The sequence below is a fragment of the Nerophis lumbriciformis genome, linkage group LG27, assembly GCF_033978685.3.
Source record: "Nerophis lumbriciformis linkage group LG27, RoL_Nlum_v2.1, whole genome shotgun sequence".
NCBI classification, from domain to species: Eukaryota; Metazoa; Chordata; class Actinopteri; order Syngnathiformes; family Syngnathidae; genus Nerophis; species Nerophis lumbriciformis.
In genome coordinates this window covers 23,397,938-23,423,719 of record NC_084574.2, presented here as the reverse complement: position 1 = coordinate 23,423,719, position 25,782 = coordinate 23,397,938, and the positions used below count along the sequence as shown (strand labels likewise).

Sequence of the window (25,782 nt, the reverse complement as noted above, 5' to 3'; positions counted from 1 at the left end):
TGCCTCTGGCTTTCATTATTAATTAAATAAATTGTTTTAAGCAAATTGTCGATTTTACAGTATAAAATTTACATTTACAAAATTTTAATTTTTTACAACATTTTACAGTAAGTAGAAAAACAATACCACTGTTTATTGGAGGGGTTTTTTTTAAACGAAAAAAGCTCGCAGCTCAGTTGCCAGAATTTTACTATTACATTTACATTGGTTTTTACAACATTATAATGTTAATGGAAAAACTGTACAAGTTATTATTATTTTTTATTCTGGCAACTTAGCTGCCAGTTTTTCTACCGTAAAAACAAATGCACCGTCTTTCCATTTCCAGTAATACAACGTTAAAAACCACAACCGTGGATTTTACAGTCAAAAACTGGCAGCTCAGTCAACATCATTTCAACGCAAAAAACAGTAATAGCTTTTTTTTTCAATTTACAGTAATATACGTAAAATGTATTGTGATTTTTATCAATTGGATGGGTAGTTTGCTGTAAAGTTAAGTATTTTTATTTAGACAAAAACATGTTTGGAAAGTATGATAATACGTAATAAGTTTGTAATCGTCATTTTCGATTGATGCCTTTTAATGCCAATCACAAACCCCTCTGGCTAACACTGTATTTATCTTTAGTCCCCCAGCTGACAACCTTGCAGGTGATTGTATGTCTCCATACACAGTGTGGAGACGCTCCCCTAGGGTAATAATAATCACCTCCATTACAGCAAATAAACTGCTGTGGAGGGGGCCGTGGCCTGCGGGCCTGCCGCGGAATGGGGTGTGCAAGGACCGGCCTCGAAGACAGTGACATGTGAGTAGATTGGGTTTTTTGGTTTTTTTTAATAAAGAAATACAATCATGTGTGCTTACGGACTGTATCCCTGCAGACTGTATTGATATACATTGATATATAGTGTATATATTGTGTTTTTATGTTGATTTAATGAAAAAAATAAAATTAAAAAAATAAAATTAAAAAATGTTTCTTTTTTTTTTGCGGCCCGGTACCAATCGGTCCGCGGACCGGTGGTTGGGGACCACTGCACTAGAGAACAACCTCTACAACTGCATTTATTAATATCTTAAGTATCGTTAGCAAGTATTATTATCACTGGAGGACGAGGCTGAACATGTTACACAACGAGAACAAGCCTGGTGCAGGCATGCAAATAGCTAATTAATCGTTAAAGTACCTAACCTGGACAAAATTTTTTAAATAAATATATAGAAACATGTAAATTATGAAGTAAGGACACCAGTATTTATTACCCAGAATGGTTAGGGCCGTCAACAAGAACCAGAAGTAGGTCTAAGGCAGACATGGGCAAATTAAGGCCCGGGGGCCACATGCGGCCCGTTAAGCTTTTCAATCCGGCCCGCCGGACATTCCCAAATCATTTTTTTAGATCCTTAAGATGGAAAGTGTAGCTCTCATTATGATGTGCAGTGATGTTTTCCAATGACTGTAAGTCTTGAACTATACAAAGTATTTCGATGGTTGGAATCTGAGCTTTTGCATAATATACGTTTGTACTAGTTACTATGGTAATCTAATTAGTTACTATGGTAATCTAATTAGTTACTATGGTAATATACGTCACAGCAGCTCAGACGAGGCACCAAGCAGTGTGGGCGGGGAGCGTTTCCGCACAGTGTTTCCAGAGCGGCCAGCCTGAAATGTGGGTGTAAGGGACAGACGCGGAATGAGATTTTTACAACAAAGTTCTAAAGCTTAGTGATGTATCAGATATATCAGATTGTAGGTGGGTTTTTTACCCTTCACTTTTATATTTCACTTTGTTGCATTTTTGTTGCGTTTCTTTTGATTGTAAAATATTTTGATCGATTTGTTGTCAATATTCAGTGTTTTATCGTTCATAGTTAATATTGTAAATCCCACATTCTTCATTTTCATGTACATTCTGGGTGTCTCATTCAGGAAAATTCCATTCCATTTTTAAAGCGGTCTGTCACAACGTTTTGAGCATTCAATCAGACATTATTGTGAGGTTTTGAAATTAGTGTTCCTAAAAATAGATATACGGGCCCCCAGACACATTTTTTTCTCCAAATTTGGCCCCCCGAGGCAAAATAACTGCCCAGGCCTGGTCTAAGGTGTGTGGGAGTTTATATATCTTGTTAAAAGTATTAGTTCCCGCATCGCCTAAACAAGAAACAAACGTAAGTTTGGCAAGATTTAATTCAATGCGGACATTGAATGCGGACTGGACACTGGCCGAGAGTTGGTGGGCGGCCGAGAGTGGAGTCGGCTCTCTTGGTTGCTTTGTTGGGTCTGCTCCTGTCTCAGATGATGGCGTGGAACACCGCAGAGGTCACCACAGTGTGTATGCGGTTTTGTTTGTTGTTGTTTTACTTTTGTGGCTGTGTGTAGAAGTGGCTGGCTGTCTTTAGTGTCCTTTGTTGTTTCCCTCTTACACACATTTATGTGTGCTATTTCTATGAGGTTTTTTTCTCCTTGGCCTCAGTCTGGACCCCCCTCTCCAGGGGCCCAGGCTTAGACTGAATCCCCCCAGCCCCTCTTCCCAGCGTTTACCTGTTTCTCACCTTTTTTGTAAGGGGCGCCGGAAGTTGGCAGAGCCGTCAGCGCTCCCGTCCTGTCTCCCTGTACTGTTTGTCTGCTCTTGAATGGGATTGTGCTGAATTTCCCCTCAGGGATTAATAAAGTATTTCTGATTCTGATTTAATTGACCCATTGAATTCACAAAACTGACACTGATGAGGCAAAATGTGCGGGGAAGTTGCGAGCAATTAACAAAGTTGCAAGGCTGCACATAATTCGCAGGGATTGGTCAAATTTGCGTGAATTGGCGCGATCGGGACTTCGCAAATTCCTGGAGGGACTGATTATCAAAGATACATTTAAGTTGTACCTCATTGTTTTCACTGTAGTGAAATAGAACTTTGTAATCATAAAAAGTGGTATTTGTGGACCTGGAGTAAGTTGTATAGATCAGTGTTTTTCAACCTTTTTTGAGCCAAGGCACATTTTTTTCATTGAAAAAATTCTGAGGCACACCACAAGCAGAAATCATTAAAAAATGAAACTCAGTAGCCGATATCGACAATAAAAAGCCGTTCTCGCAATTGTTTGATATGAATTTAAACCATAACCAAGCATGCCTCACTATAGCTCTTGTCTCAAAGTAGGTGTACTGTCACGACCTTGAATTATTTTGAGTTTTTTGGTGTTTTTCTGTGTGCAGTGTTTTAGTCCTTGTCGTGCGCTCCTATTTTGGTGTTTTTTCCTGTTTTGTTGGTATTTTCCTGTTGCAGTTTTATGTCTTCATTGAGCGCTATTCTCCACACCTGCTTGGTTTTCGCAATCTAGACTATTAAAGTTGTGCGGACGCTTTTCTTCTTTGTGGGGACATTGTCGATTGTGATGTCATGTTCGGATGTACTTTGTGGACGCCATATCTGCTCCACACGCTGTAAGTCTTTGCTGTCGTCCAGCATTTTGTGTTTTGTTTACTTTACAGCCAATTCAGTTTTAGTTTCGTTTTGCAAAACCGTGCCTAAGCTTCAATGCCTTTTCTTAGGGGCACTCGCCTTTTGTCTATTTTTGGTTTAAGCATTAGATACCTTTTTACCTGCACGCTGCCTCCAGTTCCCGACATCTACAAAGCAATTAGCTACCTGCTGCCACCTACTGATATGGGAGAGTATAACATGGTTACTCTGCCGAGCTCTAAACAGTACAGACACTCAACAACTATTTTACGGATTACAATTACTTGTGTGCAAAAAATATTTTTAACCCAATTAAGTGAAATTACATAATCTCCCACGGCACACCAGACTGTATCTCACGGTACACTAGTGTGCCGCGGCACAGTGGTTGAAAAACACTGCTATAGATGGATGGACATGACACAAGGGGACGGCGTGGTGCAGTTGGGAGAGTGGCCGTGCCAGCAACCTGAGGGTTCCTGGTTCAATCCCCACCTTCTACCACCCTAGTCACGTCCGTTGTGTCCTTGAGCAAGACACTTCACCCTTGCTCCTGATGGGTCCTGGTTAGCGCCTTGCATGGCAGCTCCCGCCGTCAGTGTGTGAATATGTGTGTGAATGGGTGAATGTGGAAATAGTGTCAAAGCGTTTGAGTTCCTTAAAAAAGGTAGAAAAGCGCTATACAAGTATAACCCATTTACCATTTACAAGTTCATCTAAAACTCTATTTTAGTACGTACCAAACTGGCGTAGGTCCACGCAGAATTTAGGACCCTCAAGCAAGCTGGTGTTCTTGCACATGGACCACACGTTGAAGTACATGAAGACCGGCAGGCTGGTGAAGGCCGTCACACCAAGCCAGACCAGGAAGAAGACGTAGGCCAGGAACATCAGCTGCACACACACAACATCAACTAACATTACAACCACATCACACAATCTCATATCATTTCACTCTACATAATGTCCGAAAAGGAGTAGGAAGAAGCAAAGCTTATTTAATCCTACCCCTTTCCCACTTCAGAGCGTTTCCAAATACATACGTTCATTTACTGACTTCTTTTTGTAGCACAATGACATCCGTGAATGATTAAAACGTCAGTTTTTGTAATAGATAATTAAGTCAGTCATATAAACCTCTGAGATGAAGAATATCCCATTTTCAATAAGGTTGAAAGTGTTTCTCATAATTATTCTTATTTCTTCTTTAACTGGATCATATCAGTACATTGTTTAACTTCTTTACTTAATCCATTCCGTAATTTAATTCCACATACTGATATGCTCAAGGTTTTAAATGTTGTACGTGCATACCAATGTTTTCAATGTTCAAAATAAAAGAAAGAAGGAAAGAAAGAAATTTGCTATTTATGTAGTATTTTTACTGCCCACTATTATAAACAACTGGTTACAGTTTTTAAACTCATTTTATATTGAACTAATAATTCAACATTTTTTTTTAAATCTCTTTCTCTTTTATAATTTTTAAATGCCTTTAATGACATTGTTTTGATTTAAAATTCCATTCCCAGGCACCTGAACTAGAACGTGACCAATTTTGATGGATTAAAAACACATTTAATTTGCATCTCACATTGTTGCAAATGATGGCACATTTGGCTTTGGCAGAAAAAACAACAACATGTACAGCTACTGCAAAATGGCAATACCATATTTTAAACAAACAAAAACAATAACAAAAAAGCTATCAAATCGTATTTTGTCCATGATTTTTAATTTGTGAGAAAAATTAACTGTCCAGACTGGATTCGGCGATCAAGACTTTTGATTTTGTGTACTTTGACGTTTTGCTTTACTGATCTCCTAGTCCACATCACGACACTTGACTAGCCTGCTTCTAATCCTTCTAGTCCAGGGGTGTCAAAGTCAAGGATGAATGATCTATGATATTTGATTAGCAGTAGATCCGGCCCGCAGGCCACAGCCGCCTGCTGCTGTTTTGCACGCACCGATACTCCATCAGTGTTGGCGCTAGGAACCCCATCAAGTCAGAAAAATGGGGTCCCACAGTCAATTTTTGGGGTCCCACATTTTTGTAAGTGTTTTGAAAACAAATGATAAATGTATGCATTATCCTGTTATATCTCACATTCTATATTGTGTTTTGGAAAAAGGTTGTCATAAACGTTACTTAATTCATTAAAATAAAGAATACAAAAACTTTTTTTTTTTATGCATTCAGTTATAAACTTATTTCCTTCATGGATCTAAATTTTACTGGTGCCGGTATTTTTTTCTATGTTTTTATTTTACTGCTTTCAGAATGTGTTTGTTCTATTTTTAGCCAAAGTTAGACAAAGAAAAAAAATCTGAAGTTGTCTTTATTTTTTAGTTTTAATGCCATGTTTTTAATAGTCCGACCCGCGTGTGCACAGATTTTCCTCCATGCTTTTCCTCCTGAGCTAAAATGACTTTGACACATCTGCTTTAGTCAAATGTTAAGGAACACTTCAGAAAACCATTGTCAGTAACTACATTTCGTCGCTACATCTATAATTGCAAGTTAAAACTCCACTATGCAAAGTGAAAGCCATTTATCAACAACACCCAGAAACGGCGCCGGCTTCGCTTTAGTTATTTTTCCAACGCAGGATTATTTATTATTATTATCATTTTCATTTGAATTGTCTTGTTCTGACGTGTCTGTTACTATTTCATGCTATTGTCGGATCAAATAACAGTAAACATTATATAGTACAGTCAGTGGTCCTTTGGTAGAATCAATGATTGATTTGATGAAAGTAAACATTTTTGCAAAACATTTTGTTATACTGTGTGTTATAGTTTGTACCAAAATTGTGCGTAACTAACTAGTCCAGGGGTGTCAAACTCATTTTAGATCGAGGGCCACATGGAGAAAGATCTACTCCCAAGTGGGCCGGACTGGTAAAATCACGGCACAATAACTTAAAAATAAAGACAACTTCGGATTGTTTTCTTTGTTTAAAAATAGAACAAGCACATTTTGAAATTGTACAAATCATAATGGGTTTTTTTTTTTACACTTACATGTTGCGGTTGATAATATTCTGTCTTTATTTGACGTTATTTATACTTTTTGAATAAATTATGTGATAATGGTCATCTGTCAACTCATTGGTGTTCATTTTCAATCCATCAAGAAAAAAAAAAATATCAAAATCAAATTACAGGATGTTATTTATGTAGTTTGCTCATTTTCCTCGACTGGTGCACTAACATGTGGTTTATTTTTTGTACATATGTAGCATCATCTACAAAGATACAAAGAATTGCTATTGTGACATTTAGTGGACACATTTAGAACAGCTGTTTCTTTCATTCAAAAATTTCGGCAAATTTTTATATTTAGCAAACTCAGCCCGCGGGCCGGATAAAACCTGTTCGTGGGCCTGATCCGGCCCGCAGGCCGTACGTTTGACACCCCTGAACTAGTCTGTTTGTTCCGTATATTTCTTTGGAATTAATTGTCCAAACAAAAAATCCCATGCGTTAGTGACTTAGTCGCTTTTTTTTTTTATTTAAGTACAACCGCAAAATAATCCACCATGGAGCCATAGAAAGTTGCAAGTGGCATCAGTTTGATAAAGAAGGTGAGAAACACTATTATATTTGTTGCAAAGTATTTAGGTGGCTTTTCCCTCCCCTCTTCCTTCTCTACTCTTCGCCTATAAGCGTCTTCAATAAAAGGTAAAAGTGATGTTAAATGTCAATGTATCAATTTAATTCATCATTCATGTATTTTGAATTGTTATCTGCATTTAAAACCATAATTATTTGTACATAACATGTGTTTTGTGTTCTTATATTTGGGTGTGTGGAGCAGATTACAGTTTGGTCTATTATCTCACTACTATTTAAATGAAAGCCCACTACATAATAACATTTTTATTCAGCCTTTTTAATTGATGATAAACATTCTACTCATTGCTTTGGTGCCAAAAGTAATGTTCTTGATTGAAAAACACCACAGAAAAAAATGATGAAATAAAAGATTTCTTACAAATGCAGTCAGGCAGCGTCCACAGGCCGTGATCTTGAACTCTCCATACAGATCCCTAATGGCTCCAGTGGTGAAAAAGGCTTCCACCAGCAGGAGCACTCCAAAGACAAAGAATCCAGCTGCCAGGCCGTAGATGATGTACTGCAGGATGTCAATACTGCAGAGAAAGCAAACAGCAATGAAGTATTTCCCAACTCTTCATTAATTATCAAATCAGTGTCCATACAGTGTCTTAACAACCAAACCAATTTATTACCCAAGGAAAAATATGGCAAGCAAAAATGTTTGTTTATAAAATAAGGAGTGGCGATCATTGAATACTGGTCTATGTGTGCGCCATGACCACGGTACTGGATTTCTTGCCATGTTCTATGGGTCACAGCATTATCAATAATGGCAATAATATTACCAATCTTTTCCTTCAGGTCCTTGTTCCATACATCTTTATTGAGAGAAGTCTGCGAGAGAGGTGGAATTGAACCATCCTTCCAATCAACTGTTTGATTTCATGCAATGTGATGAAAAACATTGAGTACAAAGAATACATCAGAAAAACCTATCTCATTAATCTGATTTTTTTTTTTTTTTTTTTTGTTGATTTAAAACAGACTTTGTGGACCATCCATCCATCCATCCATCTTTTTCCGCTTATCCGAGGTCGGGTCGCGGGGGCCCAGACTTCCCTCTCCCCAGCCACTTCGTCCAGCTCTTCCCGGGGGATCCCGAGGCGTTCCCAGGCCAGCCGGGAGACATAGTCTTCCCAACGTGTCCTGGGTCTTCCCCGTGGCCTCCTACCGGTCGGACATGCTCTAAAAACCTCCATAGGGAGGTGTTCGTGTGGCATCCTGACCAGATTCCTGAACCACCTCACCTGGATCCTCTCGATGTGGAGGAGCAACGGCTTTAGTTTGAGCTCCTCCCGGATGACAGAGCTTCTCACCCTATCTCTAAGGGAGAGCCCCGCCACCCGGCGGAGGAAACTCGTTTCGGCCGCTTGTACTCGTGATCTTGTCCTTTCGGTCATAACCCAAAGTTCATGACCATAGGTGAGTATGGGAACGTAGATCGACCGGTAAATTGAGAGCTTTGCCGTCCGGCTCAGCTCCTTTTTCACCAGAACGGATCAATACAGCGTCCGCATTACTGAAGACGTCGCACCGATCCGCCTGTCGATCTCACGATCCACTCTTCCCTCACTCGTGAACAAGACCACAAGGTACTTGAACTCCTCCACTTGAGGCAAGATGTCTTCCCCAACCCGAAAATAGCACTCCACCCTTTTTCGGGCGAGAATCATGGACTCGGACTCGTCGGTGCTGATTCCCATCCCAGTCGTTTCACACTCGGCTGCGAACCGATCCAGTGAGAGCTGTGACATTTAACTTAATGGTACATACTACTTCCTGGTTAAAGTAACACACTGTAGTCTATACAGTACTGCCAACTAATGTCTTGGAATTGCAACTGCTTGCAAAGTGTACTATATAATACAGTACAGTACTTGCAAATGAGACACAGAAGTGCAAGAAAACGCGATAACAATTGTACAGTACAGCTCGCTGTTAAATGTTAAATTAAACAGTGTTTTTTTTTTATACAATTAACAGTTATTAACAGATTTGAACACACATACATACCAAAAATTGGTACGGTTGAGGACTGGTATCCCAGGTAGCGGGAACTGGTACTGTATCAATTCAAATGTAAAAAGGTACCCCTTCCTAATCATGTGTGGAAGGAAATCGGTAGGTCGTGAGTTCAAATCCCGGCTGAGTCATACCAAAGACTATAAAAATGGGACCCATTACCTCCCTGTTTGGCACTCAGCATCAAGGGTTGGAATTGGGGGTTAAATCACCAAAAATGATTCCCGGGCACAGCCACCGCTGCTGCTCACTGCTCCCCTCACCTCCCAGGGGGTGATCAAGGGTGATGGGTCAAATGCAGAGAATAATTTCGCCACACCGAGTGTGTGTGTGACAATCATTGCTACTTTAACTTTAACGAGTCAAAACGCAAAGTTAGAGCCTATTACTGCAGACTTTGAATTGATTGCATTATTTAACAGGGGCCTCCGTTTACCAAAAACCCACACATACCGACAAACACCTGCTTTTTCACTCACACCACCCACTGGAACACAAAGTGGGCATTATCAGAACCCTACAACCCACAGGCCAAAGAGAAAGAGCATAGACATTAGAGGGAAGCCCTCAAAACCTGTGGTTACCCCAGCTGGTCGTTTTTGAAAGGTGCATCCAGTCCCAGAAATAACAAGAACAGAGTGGATGAGGAGGGAAAAGGTGACAGACGCAAAAATATCATCATTCCATATGTATCAGGTCTATCTGAGGGACTCAGAAGAAGTTTTAACCAACACAACATCCCAGTCCACTTCAAACCAGGCAACACCCTGAGACAGAGACTGGTGTATCCTAAAGACCGGACACTCCCACACCCACAAAAACTACACACAGCTCTCAGCGCGAGTGATCCATCATTTGTTCATTTGGTTATGGTTTAAATTTATTTCATGCTATACAGATGGGCAAACATTTTTACTCTCGATTTATCAAATTTGGATAGAATTTATTTTAGGAGCAAAATGTGATAAAAGGGTTGAAATCCCTTTTTGCACATGTGCAGTTTTAGTCTATTTGCGATTAGTAAATTTGTCGCACCGTACAGCACTGACACTTGCTCCCACCTACTGTCATGATCCGTGGTCCGGATCATGTTTGTTTAGTTATTTTCTGTTAGTTTTGGACTGCTTTAGTTCTTGGTTGTGCACCTGTGAGTTTGTTTTGGTTGCCATGGTCACTCATTGTGTTCACCACAGACATTATTTAAGTTGCCTTTGCCAGTCAGTCGGCCTGGCGTCATTGTTTGCGTGTACCCTTTTTGAGTTTTGAGAATTAAATCATGTTTTTTCCTGCACGCTTTGTCCGGAATAGTCTGTTTGCATCCCGTGAGAACAAACCTCGCAGTAAGCTGCACTGTAAAAAAAAAAATTCTGTAAAAAAAACGGTCATCTACTGGCAGCTACGGCTGCCAAACGAAAACCATAAAATTAAAGTAAAACATTGTAAACCAAATAATGATCAAAAACATTATATTTACAGAAATGTTCATGAAACGTTTTGCGGAAAAATATCGTAATTTTACAGATTTTTACTAAATTATTAAGATCAACCACCTTTAATAAAGTGACGATGCAAACAGTTCTGCAGAAAAATACATTTATTCTACAGACTTTTTCCAAATTATTACGATCAAACACCTGCCAAACGAAAACCATAAAATTAAAGTAAAACATTGTAAACTAAATAATGATCAAAAACATTATATTTACAGAAATGTTCATGAAACGTTTTGCGGAAAAATATCGTAATTTTACAGATTTTTACTAAATTATTAAGATCAATCACCTTTAATAAAGTGACGATGCAAGCAGTTCTGCAGAAAAATACATTTATTCTACAGAGTTTTTCCAAATTATTACGATCAAACACCTTTAATGAAGTGACAATGCTGGCAGTTCCACAGAAAAATACCATTATTTTACAGATTTTTTCTGGATTGTTAAGATCAACCACCTTTAATAAAGTGATGATGCAAACAGTTCTGCAGAAAAATACCTTTATTCTACAGAGTTTTTCCAAATTATTACGATCAAACACCTTTAATGAAGTGACAAGGCTGGCAGTTCCACAGAAAAATACCATTATTTTACAGATTTTTTCTGAATTGTTAAGATCAACCACCTTTAATAAAGTGACGATGCAAACATTTCTGCAGAAAAATATGTTAGATTGTTAGTATGGTCATAGACTTTTTTACATATTTAATGAAAAATAATTACTGTAATTTTACATGAATTTGAAAGTAAATTAAGAAAACTTAAAATGCTGCGGATAATTAATTAGGTATTTTTCTGTAAAAAAAATTAGAAATATACATAGTTTCTCATTACTGGCATGTTACTTAAAATAACAGGTGGATTGTTTATTTACAGATAATGTCTTCAATTCTACAGTTTTATAAACTATTTAAAAAAAATAGAAAAATTACAGTAGAAATTTAGAGTAAATTAACTATAAAAGTAGGATTTTTTTTTTTTACAGTGTGCGTAAACCCACACGTGACACCTACAATGTGTCCGCAAACTCTGGCTCACTTTAAACTTCCTTAAATGAAAAAGTGCTGTAAAAATATTTTTTATACAGGAGGTACAAAGTCATCACTATCCAAAGCCAGCGATTTACCCCAGTCTGCCCTCCCCTCAGGTTAAAAGTCTGGGTCTCATCTTCAATAGCACACTCATTTCAATTCCATATCAGCAAAATCACCTGCTCTGCTTATGTCCAGCTTTGCAATATTAACCAACTCCACCTTTCTCACTGAGCACGTTGCCTCCATCCTTATTCACAGTCTGGTCACCTGCCGCACCAATGACTGCCACTCCCTCCTCTTTGGTCCCTACACAAAACTCCAACTGGTCCATAACTCTGCTGCCTGGATCATAACCACGAACCTCGTTCACACACCACCATGATGGAAATAATCAGAATGACTACAAATAATCTCCATATTCAGGAAAATTGTAGTAAACCCACACCCACCCTACAAACGTAATTTCATTCAGGCAGAAAATTGACTAAGTCCTTGAGTAAATCTTCAAGGGAATTCACAACCTCGCCCCTCCTTCCATGTCAGACCTCCTCGACATCGCTACTCCAACACGCTCCCTCAGATCGTCACTCCACCTCACTGTGCCCTCTGCCCGCCTCAGCAGACAGTCACTCTGCTCCCAAACTCTGGAAATGTTTTTTTTCTAACCACCTAAACCAAACTCGTTTACAAAGAGGGCCACTCGGAACAGGGATTATATAAATGTACAAGTACTCGCCTCATGATATTACATGAATGCCTATGCATTTGATTATTGTACAAACAAACCCCATTTCCATATGAGTTGGGAAATTGTGTTAGATGTAAATATAAACGGAATACAATGATTTGCAAATCATTTTCAACCCATATTCAATTGAATGCACTACAAAGACAAGATATTTGATGTTCAAACTCAAACTTTTTTTTTTTTTTGTAAATAATAATTAACTTAGAATTTCATGGCTGCAACACGTGCCAAAGTAGTTGGGAAAGGGCATGTTCACCACTGTGTTACATGGTCTTTCCTTTTAACAACACTCAGTAAACGTTTGGGAACTGAGGAGACACATTTTTTAAGCTTCTCAGGTGGAATTCTTTCCCATTCTTGCTTGATGTACAGCTTAAGTTGTTCAACAGTCCGGGGGTCTCCGTTGTGGTATTTTAGGCTTCATAATGCGCCACACATTTTCAATGGGAGACAGGTCTGGACTACAGGCAGGCCAGTCTAGTACCCGCACTCTTTTACTATGAAGCCACGTTGATGTAACACGTGGCTTGGCATTGTCTTGCTGAAATAAGCAGGGGCGTCCATGGTAACGTTGCTTGGATGGCAACATATGTTGCTCCAAAACCTGTATGTACCTTTCAGCATTAATGGCGCCTTCACAGATGTGTAAGTTACCCATGTCTTGGGCACTAATACACCCCCATACCATCACAGATGCTGGCTTTTCAACTTTGCGCCTATAACAATCCGGATGGTTCTTTTCCTCTTTGGTCCGGAGGACACGACGTCCACAGTTTCCAAAAACAATTTGAAATGTGGACTCGTCAGACCACAGAACACTTTTCCACTTTGTATCAGTCCATCTTAGATGAGCTCAGGCCCAGCGAAGCCGACGGCGTTTCTGGGTGTTGTTGATAAACGGTTTTCGCCTCGCATAGGAGAGTTTTAACTTGCACTTACAGATGTAGCGACCAACTATAGTTACTGACAGTGGGTTTCTGAAGTGTTCTTGAGCCCATGTGGTGATATCCTTTACACGCTGATGTTGCTTGTTGATGCAGTACAGCCTGAGGGATCGAAGGTCACGGGCATAGCTGCTTACGTGCAGTGATTTCTCCAGATTCTCTGAATCCTTTGATATTACGGACCGTAGATGGTGAAATCCCTAAATTCCTTGCAATAGCTGGTTGAGAAATGTTTTTCTTAAACTGTTCAACAATTTGCTCAGGCATTTGTTGACAAAGTGGTGACCCTCGCCCCATCCTTGTTTGTGAATGACTGAGCATTTCATGGAATCTACTTTTATACCCAATCATGGCACCCACCTGTTCCCAATTTGCCTGTTCACCTGTGGGATGTTCCAAATAAGTGTTTGATGAGCATTCCTCAACTTTATCAGTATTTATTGCCACCTTTCCCAATTTCTTTGTCACGTGTTGCTGGCATCAAATTCTAAAGTTAATGATTATTTGCACAAAAAAAAAAGTTTATCAGTTTGAACATCAAATGTGTTGTCTTTGTAGCATATTCAATTGAACATGGGTTGAAAATGATTGGCAAATCATTGTATTCCGTTCATATTTACATCTAGCACAATTTCCCAACTCATATGGAAACGGGGTTTGTATTTTTTACGCTAAAAAAATTATAGATTTTTCGGGAAAAAAAATAAGCCTGTTCACCTGTGGGATGTTCCAAATAAGTGTTTGATGAGCATTTTTTTTCAAACATGTTGCAGGCATCCAATTCCAAATGAGCTAATATTTCCAAAACATAAAGTTTACCAGTTTGAACTTTAAATATCTTGTCTTTGCAGTCTATTCAATTGAATATAGGTTGAAAAAAATTTGCAAATCATTGTATTCTGTTTTTATTTACCATTTACACAACGTGCCAACTTCACTGGCTTTGGGTTTTGTAATTTGAATAATTATGAATAATTATGAGTGCAACAGTACATAGCAAGCATCAAATATTGTAAAATGTGCTGTTGTACTGACGTCCCCGCGACCCCAAAAGGGACAAGTAGATGAATAGATTAATCTGACATAGTAATGGGTTCATTGCGGCAGCCTTAATTAAAATGGATTATGATTATTACTTTTATTGTTCCATGCTGAAACATCATCATTACAGTACAATATACAATAAAAATGTAGAGGAAATTTGTGTAGAAATTGCCTCTAAATACTGAAAATCCATGAAAATGTTGTATTATGAGAAAAGTGGGGTATTTTGGAATATGGAAAATTGTTATTTGAATGGCGACTTATCCAGGGTGTACCCCGCCTTTCGCCCGAATGCAGCTGAGATAGGCTCCAGCACCCCCCGCGACCCCGAATGGGACAAGCGGTAGAAAATGGATGGATGGATGGAGTTATTGACATTTAAATGGTTGAAATCAGTTAGGATATGAAAACCTTTAAAAAATTGTCCATTCATTTTTTTTTAAAAGGAATGTTGTGTGGCCTTACAGAAAATGTGACATTTTTGAGGGAATGTGTCAATAAATATGTTGCACATGTTGGTGTGGATTTAGACTTTTAGTTGAGAACTGGATCAGTAGCTGAGTGTCAAAGGTGTGCCGCTGACATAACCAGATGTTTCAAACACTCACATGGTGAAGACGTCCAGCGTTTGTCCGGGGCTTCTCATGACCTCAAAGTAGTTCTGCAGAATGGTGACGGTGCCACTCAGAGCCTCGTGGCCACACCCACAGAACAAGGCCACGCCCATGTAGAGGAGGATGGTGGCGATGAGGGAAGCCCAGGGCAGACTGCCCACACATCGCTCACAGCACTCCTTACAACCTGAACAGACACAAGGTTGGGACATTGTCATGCAAAATATCTAGTAGTAGAACATGAAAGACACAACAAATTAGTAATGGAACTAACAAATAAACCAAAAAATACAAATGATGATGGGGACTGCAGCTCAATCTGGAAGGACATGTACACACACACACACAAAAAAGACTTACAATTATCCAAAAGTCAAACCCATAGCCCAAAGGTGTCAAACTCATTTTAGCTCGGGGGCCACATGGAGAAATGTCAAATGTTAATGTTAAAAGACAAGCTGTTGTATAATTTTGTGAAATCATTGCAATAAAAAAATAAAGGCAAAGTCGTTGACAATTTCCGAGCAAAAAAGTATCGGGATCGGCAGGTCATTAATTTTAATCTACGTATTTAGGTTGATTGGCAACACTGAATTGGCCCTAGTGCAGGGGTGTCAAACTAATTTCAGATGGGGGGCCACAGGTAGAGAAATCTACTCCCAAGTGGGAATCACGGATCGATAACTTAAAAATAAAGACAACTTCAGATTGTTTTCTTTGTTTAAAAATAGAAAAAGCACATTCTGAAAATGTACAAATCATAATGTTGTTGTTGTTTTTTTATACTTACATGTTGCGGTTAATAGTATTCTATCTTTACTTGTCCTTTGTCATGTCTGTAATCATGTTTTGTTTTAAGTCATGTTTTGTTTAGTTTCTGGCTTTTCACTCCCTTGTCTTGTTTGCATGATTACCCATTAGTTTCACCTGTTCCACGTTTGGACTCATTGTGCACTCTTGTTTGTCACCATAGCAACCATTAGTTTTCACCTGTCACGTCACGCACCTGTTTCACGTTTTGAGTCACGCACCTGCTTTCACTAATCATGTCCATAGTATTTAAGTTCATTCTTTTCAGTTTGTCGGTCTGACGACCTCACCACATTTATGCTTCTGTACACTCTTCATCCTCTAAGATCTTGCTTCATGTCCCTTGTCAAAGTAAGTTTTTGTTCCATGTTTATAGTCTTTTTGTTTTTCATAGTTTGTTCTCCGCCACTGTGCGTGCTTTTCATTTGTACTTTTTTGCTATAGTCTTTTGGTTTCATAGTTTATTCTCCGCCACTGTGCGCGCCTTTCGTTTATTCCTTTTTTTTTGATAATATTAATAAATCATGTACCTTCATTCCCGTCTCGCCCGAGCCAACTTTCCGTTGCATCCCGGAAAAGCACACACCCAGGACCAAGTCATGACATCCTTATTTATACTTTCTGAATAAATGATGTGATAATGTTCATCAGTCAACTCATTGGTGTTAATTTTCAATCTATCAAGATAAAAAAATAATATCAAAATCAAATTACAGAATGTTATTTATGTAGTTTGCTCATTTTCCTCGACTGGTGCACTAACATCATGTGGTTTATTTTTTTCCCCATATGTAGCATCATCTACAAAGATACAAAGAATTGCTGTTGTGACATCTAGTGCAGGGGTCCCCAACCACCGGGCCGCGGCCCGGTACCGGTCCGTGGATCAATTGGTACCGGGCCGCACAAGAAATAAAAAAAAAACAAAAAAAAACATTATTTTTATTTTTTTTATTTTTTTATTAAATCAACATAAAAAACACAAGATACACTAACAATTAGTGCACCAACCCAAAAAAACCTCCCTCCCTCATTCACACAAAAGGGTTGTTTCTTTCTGTTATTAATATTCTGGTTCCTACATTATATATCAATATATATCAATACAGTCTGCAAGGGATACAGTCCGTAAGCACACATGATTGTATTTCTTTATGACAAAAAAAAATTAAAAAATACCATAGATCACCCAACCCACCCCCCCTCCCCCGTTCCTTGGGACAAATTTTCAAGTGTTGACCGGTCCGCAGCTACAATAAGGTTGGGGACCACTGATCTAGTTGACACATTTAGAACAGTCGTTTCTTTCATTCAAAAATTTCGGCTCATTTTTATATTTAGCAAACTCATCCCGCAGGCCGGATACAACCTGTCCACGGGCCTGATTCGGCCTGCGGGCCGTACGTTTGACACCCCTGATCAAAGCTACGATCAGCACCTGTTGTTTTTCAGTCACTTACACACAAACATCCCCTTTATGGTGAGTATGCGCTCTCCTGACCCAGCACACACACACACACACACACACACACACACACACACACACACACACACACACACACACACACACACACACACGCACACGCACACACACACAGGTGGTAGGAATATAAAACTGATGGTTTGGTTTCTCCAAGGCAGGAGTCCTTAATTTTTTGATCTGACTTCCTGCAGACCTGAATAATGACGCTCGCTTTTAATAAAGCAACTTTTGGTTCAGTAAAGCGTCTCTGATGTCTCTTTTGATCCAGCCGCACTGCTGTGTCATCCTTCTGTCCGGACGAGGATGACAAGACCGGAAATACACTTCAACTTCAAACAATTTCCAAAATGAGAAAACATTAGGGTTGTACGGTATACCGGTATTAATATAGTCCTGCGATAATAATGAATCATATTCGGTACTATACCACCTCTAAAAAGTACCGGTCCACCATTCGCCCCCCCCATCGTCCTTACATTGCTGGTTTACGAGCAGAGGAGCATGTTCGGCAGCGCACAATCACGGAGTACTTACAAGCAGGCACAGTTTGTAGACAGAAAAGGAAGAACGGACGCATTTTGGCTAAAAAACTAAAGATAAAGGTGAAGTTATAACACTGAAACGCCCTCAGGAAGAGGTGCTTAAAAGACATGGCTAGCTACCTAGCGGCTAAAGTCCATCCGGGGTCTGCAGTGTTTTAGCTACTTCTAAATCACTAATCCTCGTCTCCATGGCGACAAATAAGGTAAGTTTCTTACTTTATTTACTTACTTTATTTATTCATCCCTGCAGGACGAGGAATAGCTAAACATGCTTCATCACTACACACCGTAACTCACCGGCATCACAATGTAAACAAACGCCATGGGTGGATCTACACCTGACATCCACTGTAATGATACCAAGTACAGGAGCGTATCTAGTCAATACTACTATGATTATGTCAATATTTTTTGGCATCACAACATCTGATTTTTTTTTTTTTTTTTAAATGTATATTATGTTTATAAACTTAGGAAATATGAGGACTTAAATTATGACCAATGTATGATCCTGTAACGACTTGGTATCGGATTGATACCTAAATTTGTGGTATCATCCAAAACTAAGTATCAAACAGAAAAATAAGTGACTATTACATTTTAACAGAAGTGTAGATAGAACATGTTAAAAGAGAAAGTAAGCAGACATTAACAGTAAATGAACAAGTAGATTAATAATTAATTTTCTACCACTTGTCCTTAATAATGTTGACAAAATAATAGAATGGAAAATGACACAATATGTTACTGCATATGTCAGCAGACTAAATTAGGAGCCTTTGTTTGTTTATTTACTAATAAAAGACAAGTTGTCTTATATGTTCACTATTTTATTTAAGGACAAACTTGCAATAAGAAACATATGTTTAATGTACCCTAAGTTTTTTTTTGTTAAAATAAAGCCAATAATGCAATTTTTTGTTGTACTCTTTATTTAGAAAAGTATCAGAAAGTACCAAAAAAAATCGAAATAATTTTGGTACCGGGAAAACACTAGAAAACATTTAGTAAAATATCAGAATAGAAGTAATGGTGAATTATCAGTTTAATATAATTGTAAAAAAAAAAAAAAAAAAGGAAAAATAAAATGTAAAAATGTTTTTTTAAATAGCGCAAAAAGGCATAACAAAAAAAAAAATATGAACCTAATATCAAATGATAAAACAAATATTAGTCTTTAAATATATGTGTAACATTTTTTTGCCTTTTAAAAATGACTTGTACATGGCCAATTATGCAAATTAAACAACGACATCGTGTAGACTTCCTTGGAGCCTTGAACAAATGTAGTTGAGGACTACCCCTATTCAGTTGTGTTTGTGCCATAGCTGCCTTAATGTTAACCAGCTCAGTGGTTTGTGGTTAGAGTGTCCGCCCTGAGACTGGGAGGTCGTAAGTTCAAACCCCGGCCGAGTCATACCAAAGAATATAAAAATGTGACCCATTACGTCCCTGCTTGGCACTCAGCATCAAGGGTTGGAATTGGGGGTTAAATCACCAAAATGATTCCCGAGCGCGGCGCACGCTGCTGCTCACTGCTCCCCTCACCTCCCAGGGGGTGAACATGGGGATGGGTCAAATGCAGAGGACAGATTTCACCACATTTAGTGTGTGTGTGACTATCATTGGGACTTTAACTTAATGCAGCTGTTTTCCTTGTATTCGTGGATTGGAAAGGTGTCCAGACTTCCAACCTGGACACCTTGAGTAAGAAATACACCAAATCTACATCATCAATACGATTTGCCCGAGTGGCTGGACAGGCCAAAAAAAAGAAAAAGAAGAAAGAAATACACTGAATATCTGGGACAGCAGCACATAAAACCCCAGTGGTTAATGTCTGGATAGGTTCAGGTTCACAGCCTTTACTGTGGAGTCAGTGCACTCTGTAAGTGGGGTCAGCGTGAGGCAGCAGGCCTTTTGCTTCCCGAGTATATAAAAAAAAAAGTTAGGGTCATCTGTAAAAGTCCTTACTTAATCACCAAGAACGACATCATCTCATAGATCATCATCAGAAGAGAAATACATGGACCACTTTCAGGAGGCTGCTTCAATACCTCAACCAATGACAAGTACGTCATTTAAAAACTATCTTCTGATTTTAAAGAGAATGTCGAAACATCTGCAATAAGGCAGTTTTCAATCATGTAATGTCAAGTAGCCATCATTTAGACCAGTGATTCTTAAACTGAGGTACATGTACAACTGGTGGTTCGCCAAAGAATCACTTAATTAGATGATTTGTGTTTTATTTTCCTATATTCAAACACTATGTTACTGTTCCAACTGTGTGTAATGTTACAGTGGCCAAACATATTAAATAGTGTATACTTGTTAAATACTAAAGGGTCTAGCTCCATCCTATCTTGCTGATTGTATTGTACCATACTGTATGTCCTGGCAAGAAATCTGCGTTCAAAGAACTCTGGCTTATTGGTGATTCCCAGAGCCCAAAAAAAGTCTGCAGGCTATAGAGCGTTTTCTATTGGGGCTCCAGTACTCTGGAATGCCCTCCCGGTAACAATTAGAGATGCTACCTCAGTAGAAGCATTTAAGTCCCATCTTAAAACTCATTTGTATACTCAGGTCTTTAAATCAGGCCTGGGCAATTATTTTGACTCGGGGGGCCGAATTTGTGTGTCTGGGGGCCTTAAAAATGAGAAATATCTTATTTTTTAGGAACACTAATACAAAACCTCACAATAATGTCTGATTGAATGCTAAAAACATTATGACACACCGCCTTAAAGAACGGAATGGAATTTTACATTTTTTTTACTGAATGAGACACCCAGAATGCACATGAAAATAAAGAAGGTGGGATTTACAATATTAACTATGAAGGATAAAACACTGAAAATTGACAACATGTGAACGTCACACCCCCTCTCCATCCACATATTTTACAATCAAGCGAAACGCAACAAAAATGCAACAAACAGCGAAAAATGAACGCGAAAAAACTCAAATAAATCCACCTACAATCTAATATATCTGATACATCACTAAGCTTTAGAACTTTGTTGTAAAAATCTCCTTCCGCGTCTGTCCCTGACACCCACATTTCAGGCTGGCCACTCTGGAAACACTCAGCTACTAGTTAGATTACCATAGTAACTAATTAGATTACCATAGTAACTAGTATATCATGCACAATTGCATTACCATTGAAATACTTGGTATAGTTCAAGACTACAGTCTTACACTTTCCATCTTAAAGATCGAAAACAATTATTTGGGAATGTTCGGCGGGCCAGATTGAAAAGCTTAACGGGCCGCATGTGGCCCCCGGGCCTTAATTTGCCCATGACTGCTTTAAATAGACCCCCCTTTTAGACCAGTTGATCTGCCGTCTCTTTTCTGTGCTGCCCCCCTCTCCTGCGTGGAGAGGTTATCAGGTGACCACAGATGCTTCGCTAGCTGTTCAAAGTCGGGGCCCTGGGTGGACCACTCATCTGTGCATCAGTTGATGACGTCTCTGCGCTGATGACTTGTCTCCACTCAAGATGATCCCCCGCTGGCCCCACTATGGTCTGGACTCTCACTGTTATGTTAGATCCACTATGGACTGGACTCTCACTGTTATGTTAGATCCACTATGGACTGGACTCTCACTGTTATGTTAGATCCACTATGGACTGGACTCTCACAGTATTATGTTAAATCCACTATGGACTGGACTCTCACACTATTATGTTAGATCCACTATGGACTGGACTCTCACACTATTATGTTAGATCCACTATCGACTGGACTCTCACACTATTATGTTAGATCCACTATCGACTGGACTCTCACACTATTATGTTAGATCCACTATGGACTGGACAGTCACACTATTATGTTAGATCCACTATGGACTGGACTCTCACACTATAATGTTAGATCCACTATGGACTGGACTCTCACAATATTATGTTAGATCCACTATGGACTGGATTCTCACACTATTATGTTAGATCCACTATGCACTGGACTCTCACACTATTATGTTAGATCCACTATGGACTGGACTCTCACACTATAATGTTAGATCCACTATGGACTGGACTCTCACAATATTATGTTAGATCCACTATGGACTGGATTCTCACACTATTATGTTAGATCCACTATGCACTGGACTCTCACACTATTATGTTAGATCCACTATGGACTGGACTCTCACACTATTATGTTAGATCCACTATGGACTGGACTCTCACACTATTATGTTAGATCCACTATGGACTGGACTCTCACACTATTATGTTAGATCCACTATGGACAAGACTCTCACGCTATTATGTTAGATCCACTATGGACTGGACTCTCACAGTATTAACTAGATCCACTATGGACTGGACTCTCACAGTATTAACTACCGGTAGATCCACTATGGACTGGACTCTCACACTATTAACTAGATCCACTATGGACTGGACTCTCACAGTATTAGCTAGATCCACTATGGACTGGACTCTCACAGTATTAACTATATCCACTCGACGTCCATTGCACCGGTTGCCCGGTTCCCCACATCTGCGGTCCCCTCCAAGGTTTCTCTTTGTATCCCATTGAGTTTTTTTCTTGCCCTGATGTGGGATCTAAGCCGAGGATGTCGTTGTGGTTTGTGCAGCCCTTTGAGACACGTGTGACTTAGGGCTATATAAATAAACTTTGATTGATTGATTGATTGAAATAAAACCTCGGCCTTGTGTTTAATGAATACTTAGGCCTACTACCCCAGCAGGCATTGATACAACGCTGATTATATGTCCTTAAAAACTGACTTTGAAACAACCTTGCAAAATAGTTGTATTTGTAAATGGAGACAACGTTGATGTCTAACGTTGCATCCACATTGTTGGTTGGGAAATGACCAAACTTCAACGGTCAAAACCAACATTGTTTAAACGTCGTCAAAAAGCATGTTCCAACGTTAGGTTTGAGTCGCTCCATGTCAGGACGTAATTCAACCAGTTTTTAACGTTGTTTCAATGTCTTGTGCCTGCTGGGACGCTATTGGGTTTTAATGTTGGTCATTATGGTGGTACTTGGAGAGCCAAGTGCTTTCTGAGGTGGCACTTGGTGAAAAAAGCAAAAAGGCTGCAATGATTAACCGATGAATTCGATTAGAAAAAATCTTCAATTTATATTCTATTGCTTTGGTTAATCGATTGTTGAGTGTAACTAATAGAAATTGATTAACTTTGGACCGCATGGTGTGCCATCCATTCATCCATTTTCCATACTCATTCGGGTCGGGGGGTAAGCTGGAGCCTATCCCAGCTGACTTGGGGTAAGAGGCGGGGTACAACCTAGTCTGGTTTGCCAGCCAATCACACAACAGTCATTCAGACTCATATCTATGGACTATTGACAGTCTCCAATTAACCTAACATGCAAACGCCACACATGTCCAAACTGAGATTCGAACCAAGAATACTCAGATCTCTTTTCTGTTTTGCCTAAATTCTTGGCCACCGTGCAGCATTTAAATACGCGGACAGAGTTTCCGCAGAGACACTTCAATAAAGCGCACATGAGAGCAATAGTATGTGGGTGGCGCAGTCTGGGTTTTTTTTTTTACTATTTTTTTTTGGGTAAAAGTACAATTTTATGTTGATGATGTGCATTCATTATAAAAAAAAATAATGACGGTTATGGCAAGCAGAAAAAGTTTCTTTAAAATATGCTTTCAGGCTTTTGAGTGATTTTTATCCAATTATTTGATTAATCAATAGTGTTCTGAAAATTACTTTAAAAGTAATTAATTATATTTATTTTTTAGTCATTGAATTACTACCGAATTACTCTTTAATGAAGGTAATTAATTACTAGGGAAAGAAATTAACGCTTTACTTCAAAAAAAAAACTTTGAATATCTGGCGTATGCAGTGTAGAGACATTTCATGAGAGCAGAGTGTGTGTGTGTGTGTGTGTCTTTAAAAGGCAGTGCCTGTTGCCAAGCGGCTGTAACATCAGCGAGAGCATGCTGAGAGCAGCTGTGTTTGTTAGCTTAGCAGTCTGTTGAATAATTTAACTGAATAGTGTTAGCACTCGGTAGCGCTAGTTAATCTTTTGACAGCTTTCTTGTTACCTTGTCTAAAAATGAGGTATTGTAGGATTGCAAGCTTGTCACATCAATCATTTAATTGGTGTTCATTATTCCCTCGTAGTAGTAGTGTAGGAGTGTGTGTAAGTGTGATTACTCGTTACAAGTAAATGTAACAGCGTTAGTAACGCATTTATCATGCAACGCCGTTTTTTTTAATCAAACAAACTATCTGATGAATTACTCAGTTACTAAAATAATCAAGAGCTGCAGCCCTAGACATCTATTCAGTAAAGATAAGAGGACATCTGTCTCCCCTTGAGGGCTTTTAAATGATCATTTTTTGGGATAGGCTCCAGCTTCCCTGTGACCCCGAACAGAATGAGCAGTTAAAAAATAGATAAGACATTTTCCATTTTAAATACAGCGTTTAAACTATTTAGGACTGCTCTTATTGCATAGACCGCAATCAGGGATGTATTCTTCTGCTCTGTGTCCATGATGGAATGTGGTTAGAAATGATGTCACAAGATTGTGTTCCACGTTTTTTTAATACACATCCCATCATAATATTTGGACTTTTTCTCAAGCAAAATTAAAGGAAGTGAGAGGAGTATAAAACAAATTATTTGTCTTCACTCTTGCTCATCATTTTCAATGCATGTAATATTCCTGTATTAACTAGAATATAGTAAATATTGTTGCCACTATTGGTTATCAAAAAGTTGATTGGGACCCCTGTCATAAGACTATTAACCTCGATTTTAGCTCATTTAAAACTGCTGAAAACACATCAATTTTCATTAACATTAGACTGAAAATAAGCATATATTGTTTTAACTTTATATTTTTAAACTAGAATTAACTAAATTTGCTGCAATGTATTACTGTATGCCAGTGGTGCCAAACTCATTTTAACTCAGGGGCCACATGCAGGAAAATCTGTGCACACGCGGCCGGACTATTAAAATCATGGCATTAAAACAAAAAAATAAAGACAACTTCAGATTGTTTTCTTTGTCTTACTTTGGCCGAAAATAGAACAAACACATTCTGAAAATTTTACAATAAAAATATAGAAAAAACTACCGGCAGCGGTAAAGTTTAGATCCATGAAGGAAAGAAAAAAGTGAATGAATGTTTATAACTGAAAACATTTACATATGCATAAAAATTTGTTTTCTTTTGGATTATTTTGTAAATGAATTAAGTAAGATTTATGACAACCTTTTTCTAAAACGCAATATAGAATGTGAGATATAACAGGATAATGCATACATTTATCATTTGTTTTCAAAACGTTTACAAAAAATTGGACCCTAAAAATTTACTTTGGAACCCAATTTGTATGACTTGATAGGGATCCCGATTTGAAAATTCCTGGCGCCAACACTGATGGAGTATTTGTGCGTGCAAAACAGCAGCAGGCGGCTGTGGCCTGCGGGCCGGTTCTAATACTAATCAAATATCATCCCGGAGGCCATAGATCATTCATTCGCGGGCTGGATCTGGACCACGGGCCTTGACTTTGACACTTTAATATTTTTTTTCCTTATGTGCCCAGTGCAGCAATTTGGTCAACTTTTTAATGTGCTATATAAATAAAGTTTGACTTTGACTTTGTTCTGACGGCAAAGGATTGTGGGATTAGTTTTGGTCCGTCATGGTGTAGAATAGAGACGATAAAGGTTCATAGTCGTAATATAAGGAAAAAACTAATGTAATGATAAATATTCTTGATGGGGAACTGCACTTTTTTCTTTAAGGTAGACAAGATGACACGTCTTTCCCTTTTCTGTGCATTTTAAATAGTATTATTATTAGTTTATTTTGATTGAGAGGAAGCATGTGCTAGCCACTAGGCCGGGGGTCGGCAATGCGCGGCTTTCGAGCCACAAGCGGCTCTTTAGCGCTG

General features: G+C 38.8%; 1 protein-coding gene across 2 annotated transcripts in view; it reads right to left on the bottom strand.

The window, feature by feature from the left end:
• Nucleotides 1-25,782, bottom strand: part of gpm6ab (glycoprotein M6Ab) — a 75,832-nt gene that overhangs the window by 27,966 nt on the left and 22,084 nt on the right. For both annotated transcript variants that reach the window (XM_061988356.2, XM_061988357.2), the window contains exons 2-4: nucleotides 14,990-15,182; nucleotides 7,473-7,629; nucleotides 4,210-4,363 (exon numbers count right to left, since the gene is read on the bottom strand). In XM_061988356.2, the coding sequence (XP_061844340.1) occupies nucleotides 4,210-4,363; nucleotides 7,473-7,629; nucleotides 14,990-15,182 (504 nt within the window). The remainder of the gene's footprint in view (nucleotides 1-4,209; nucleotides 4,364-7,472; nucleotides 7,630-14,989; nucleotides 15,183-25,782) is intronic.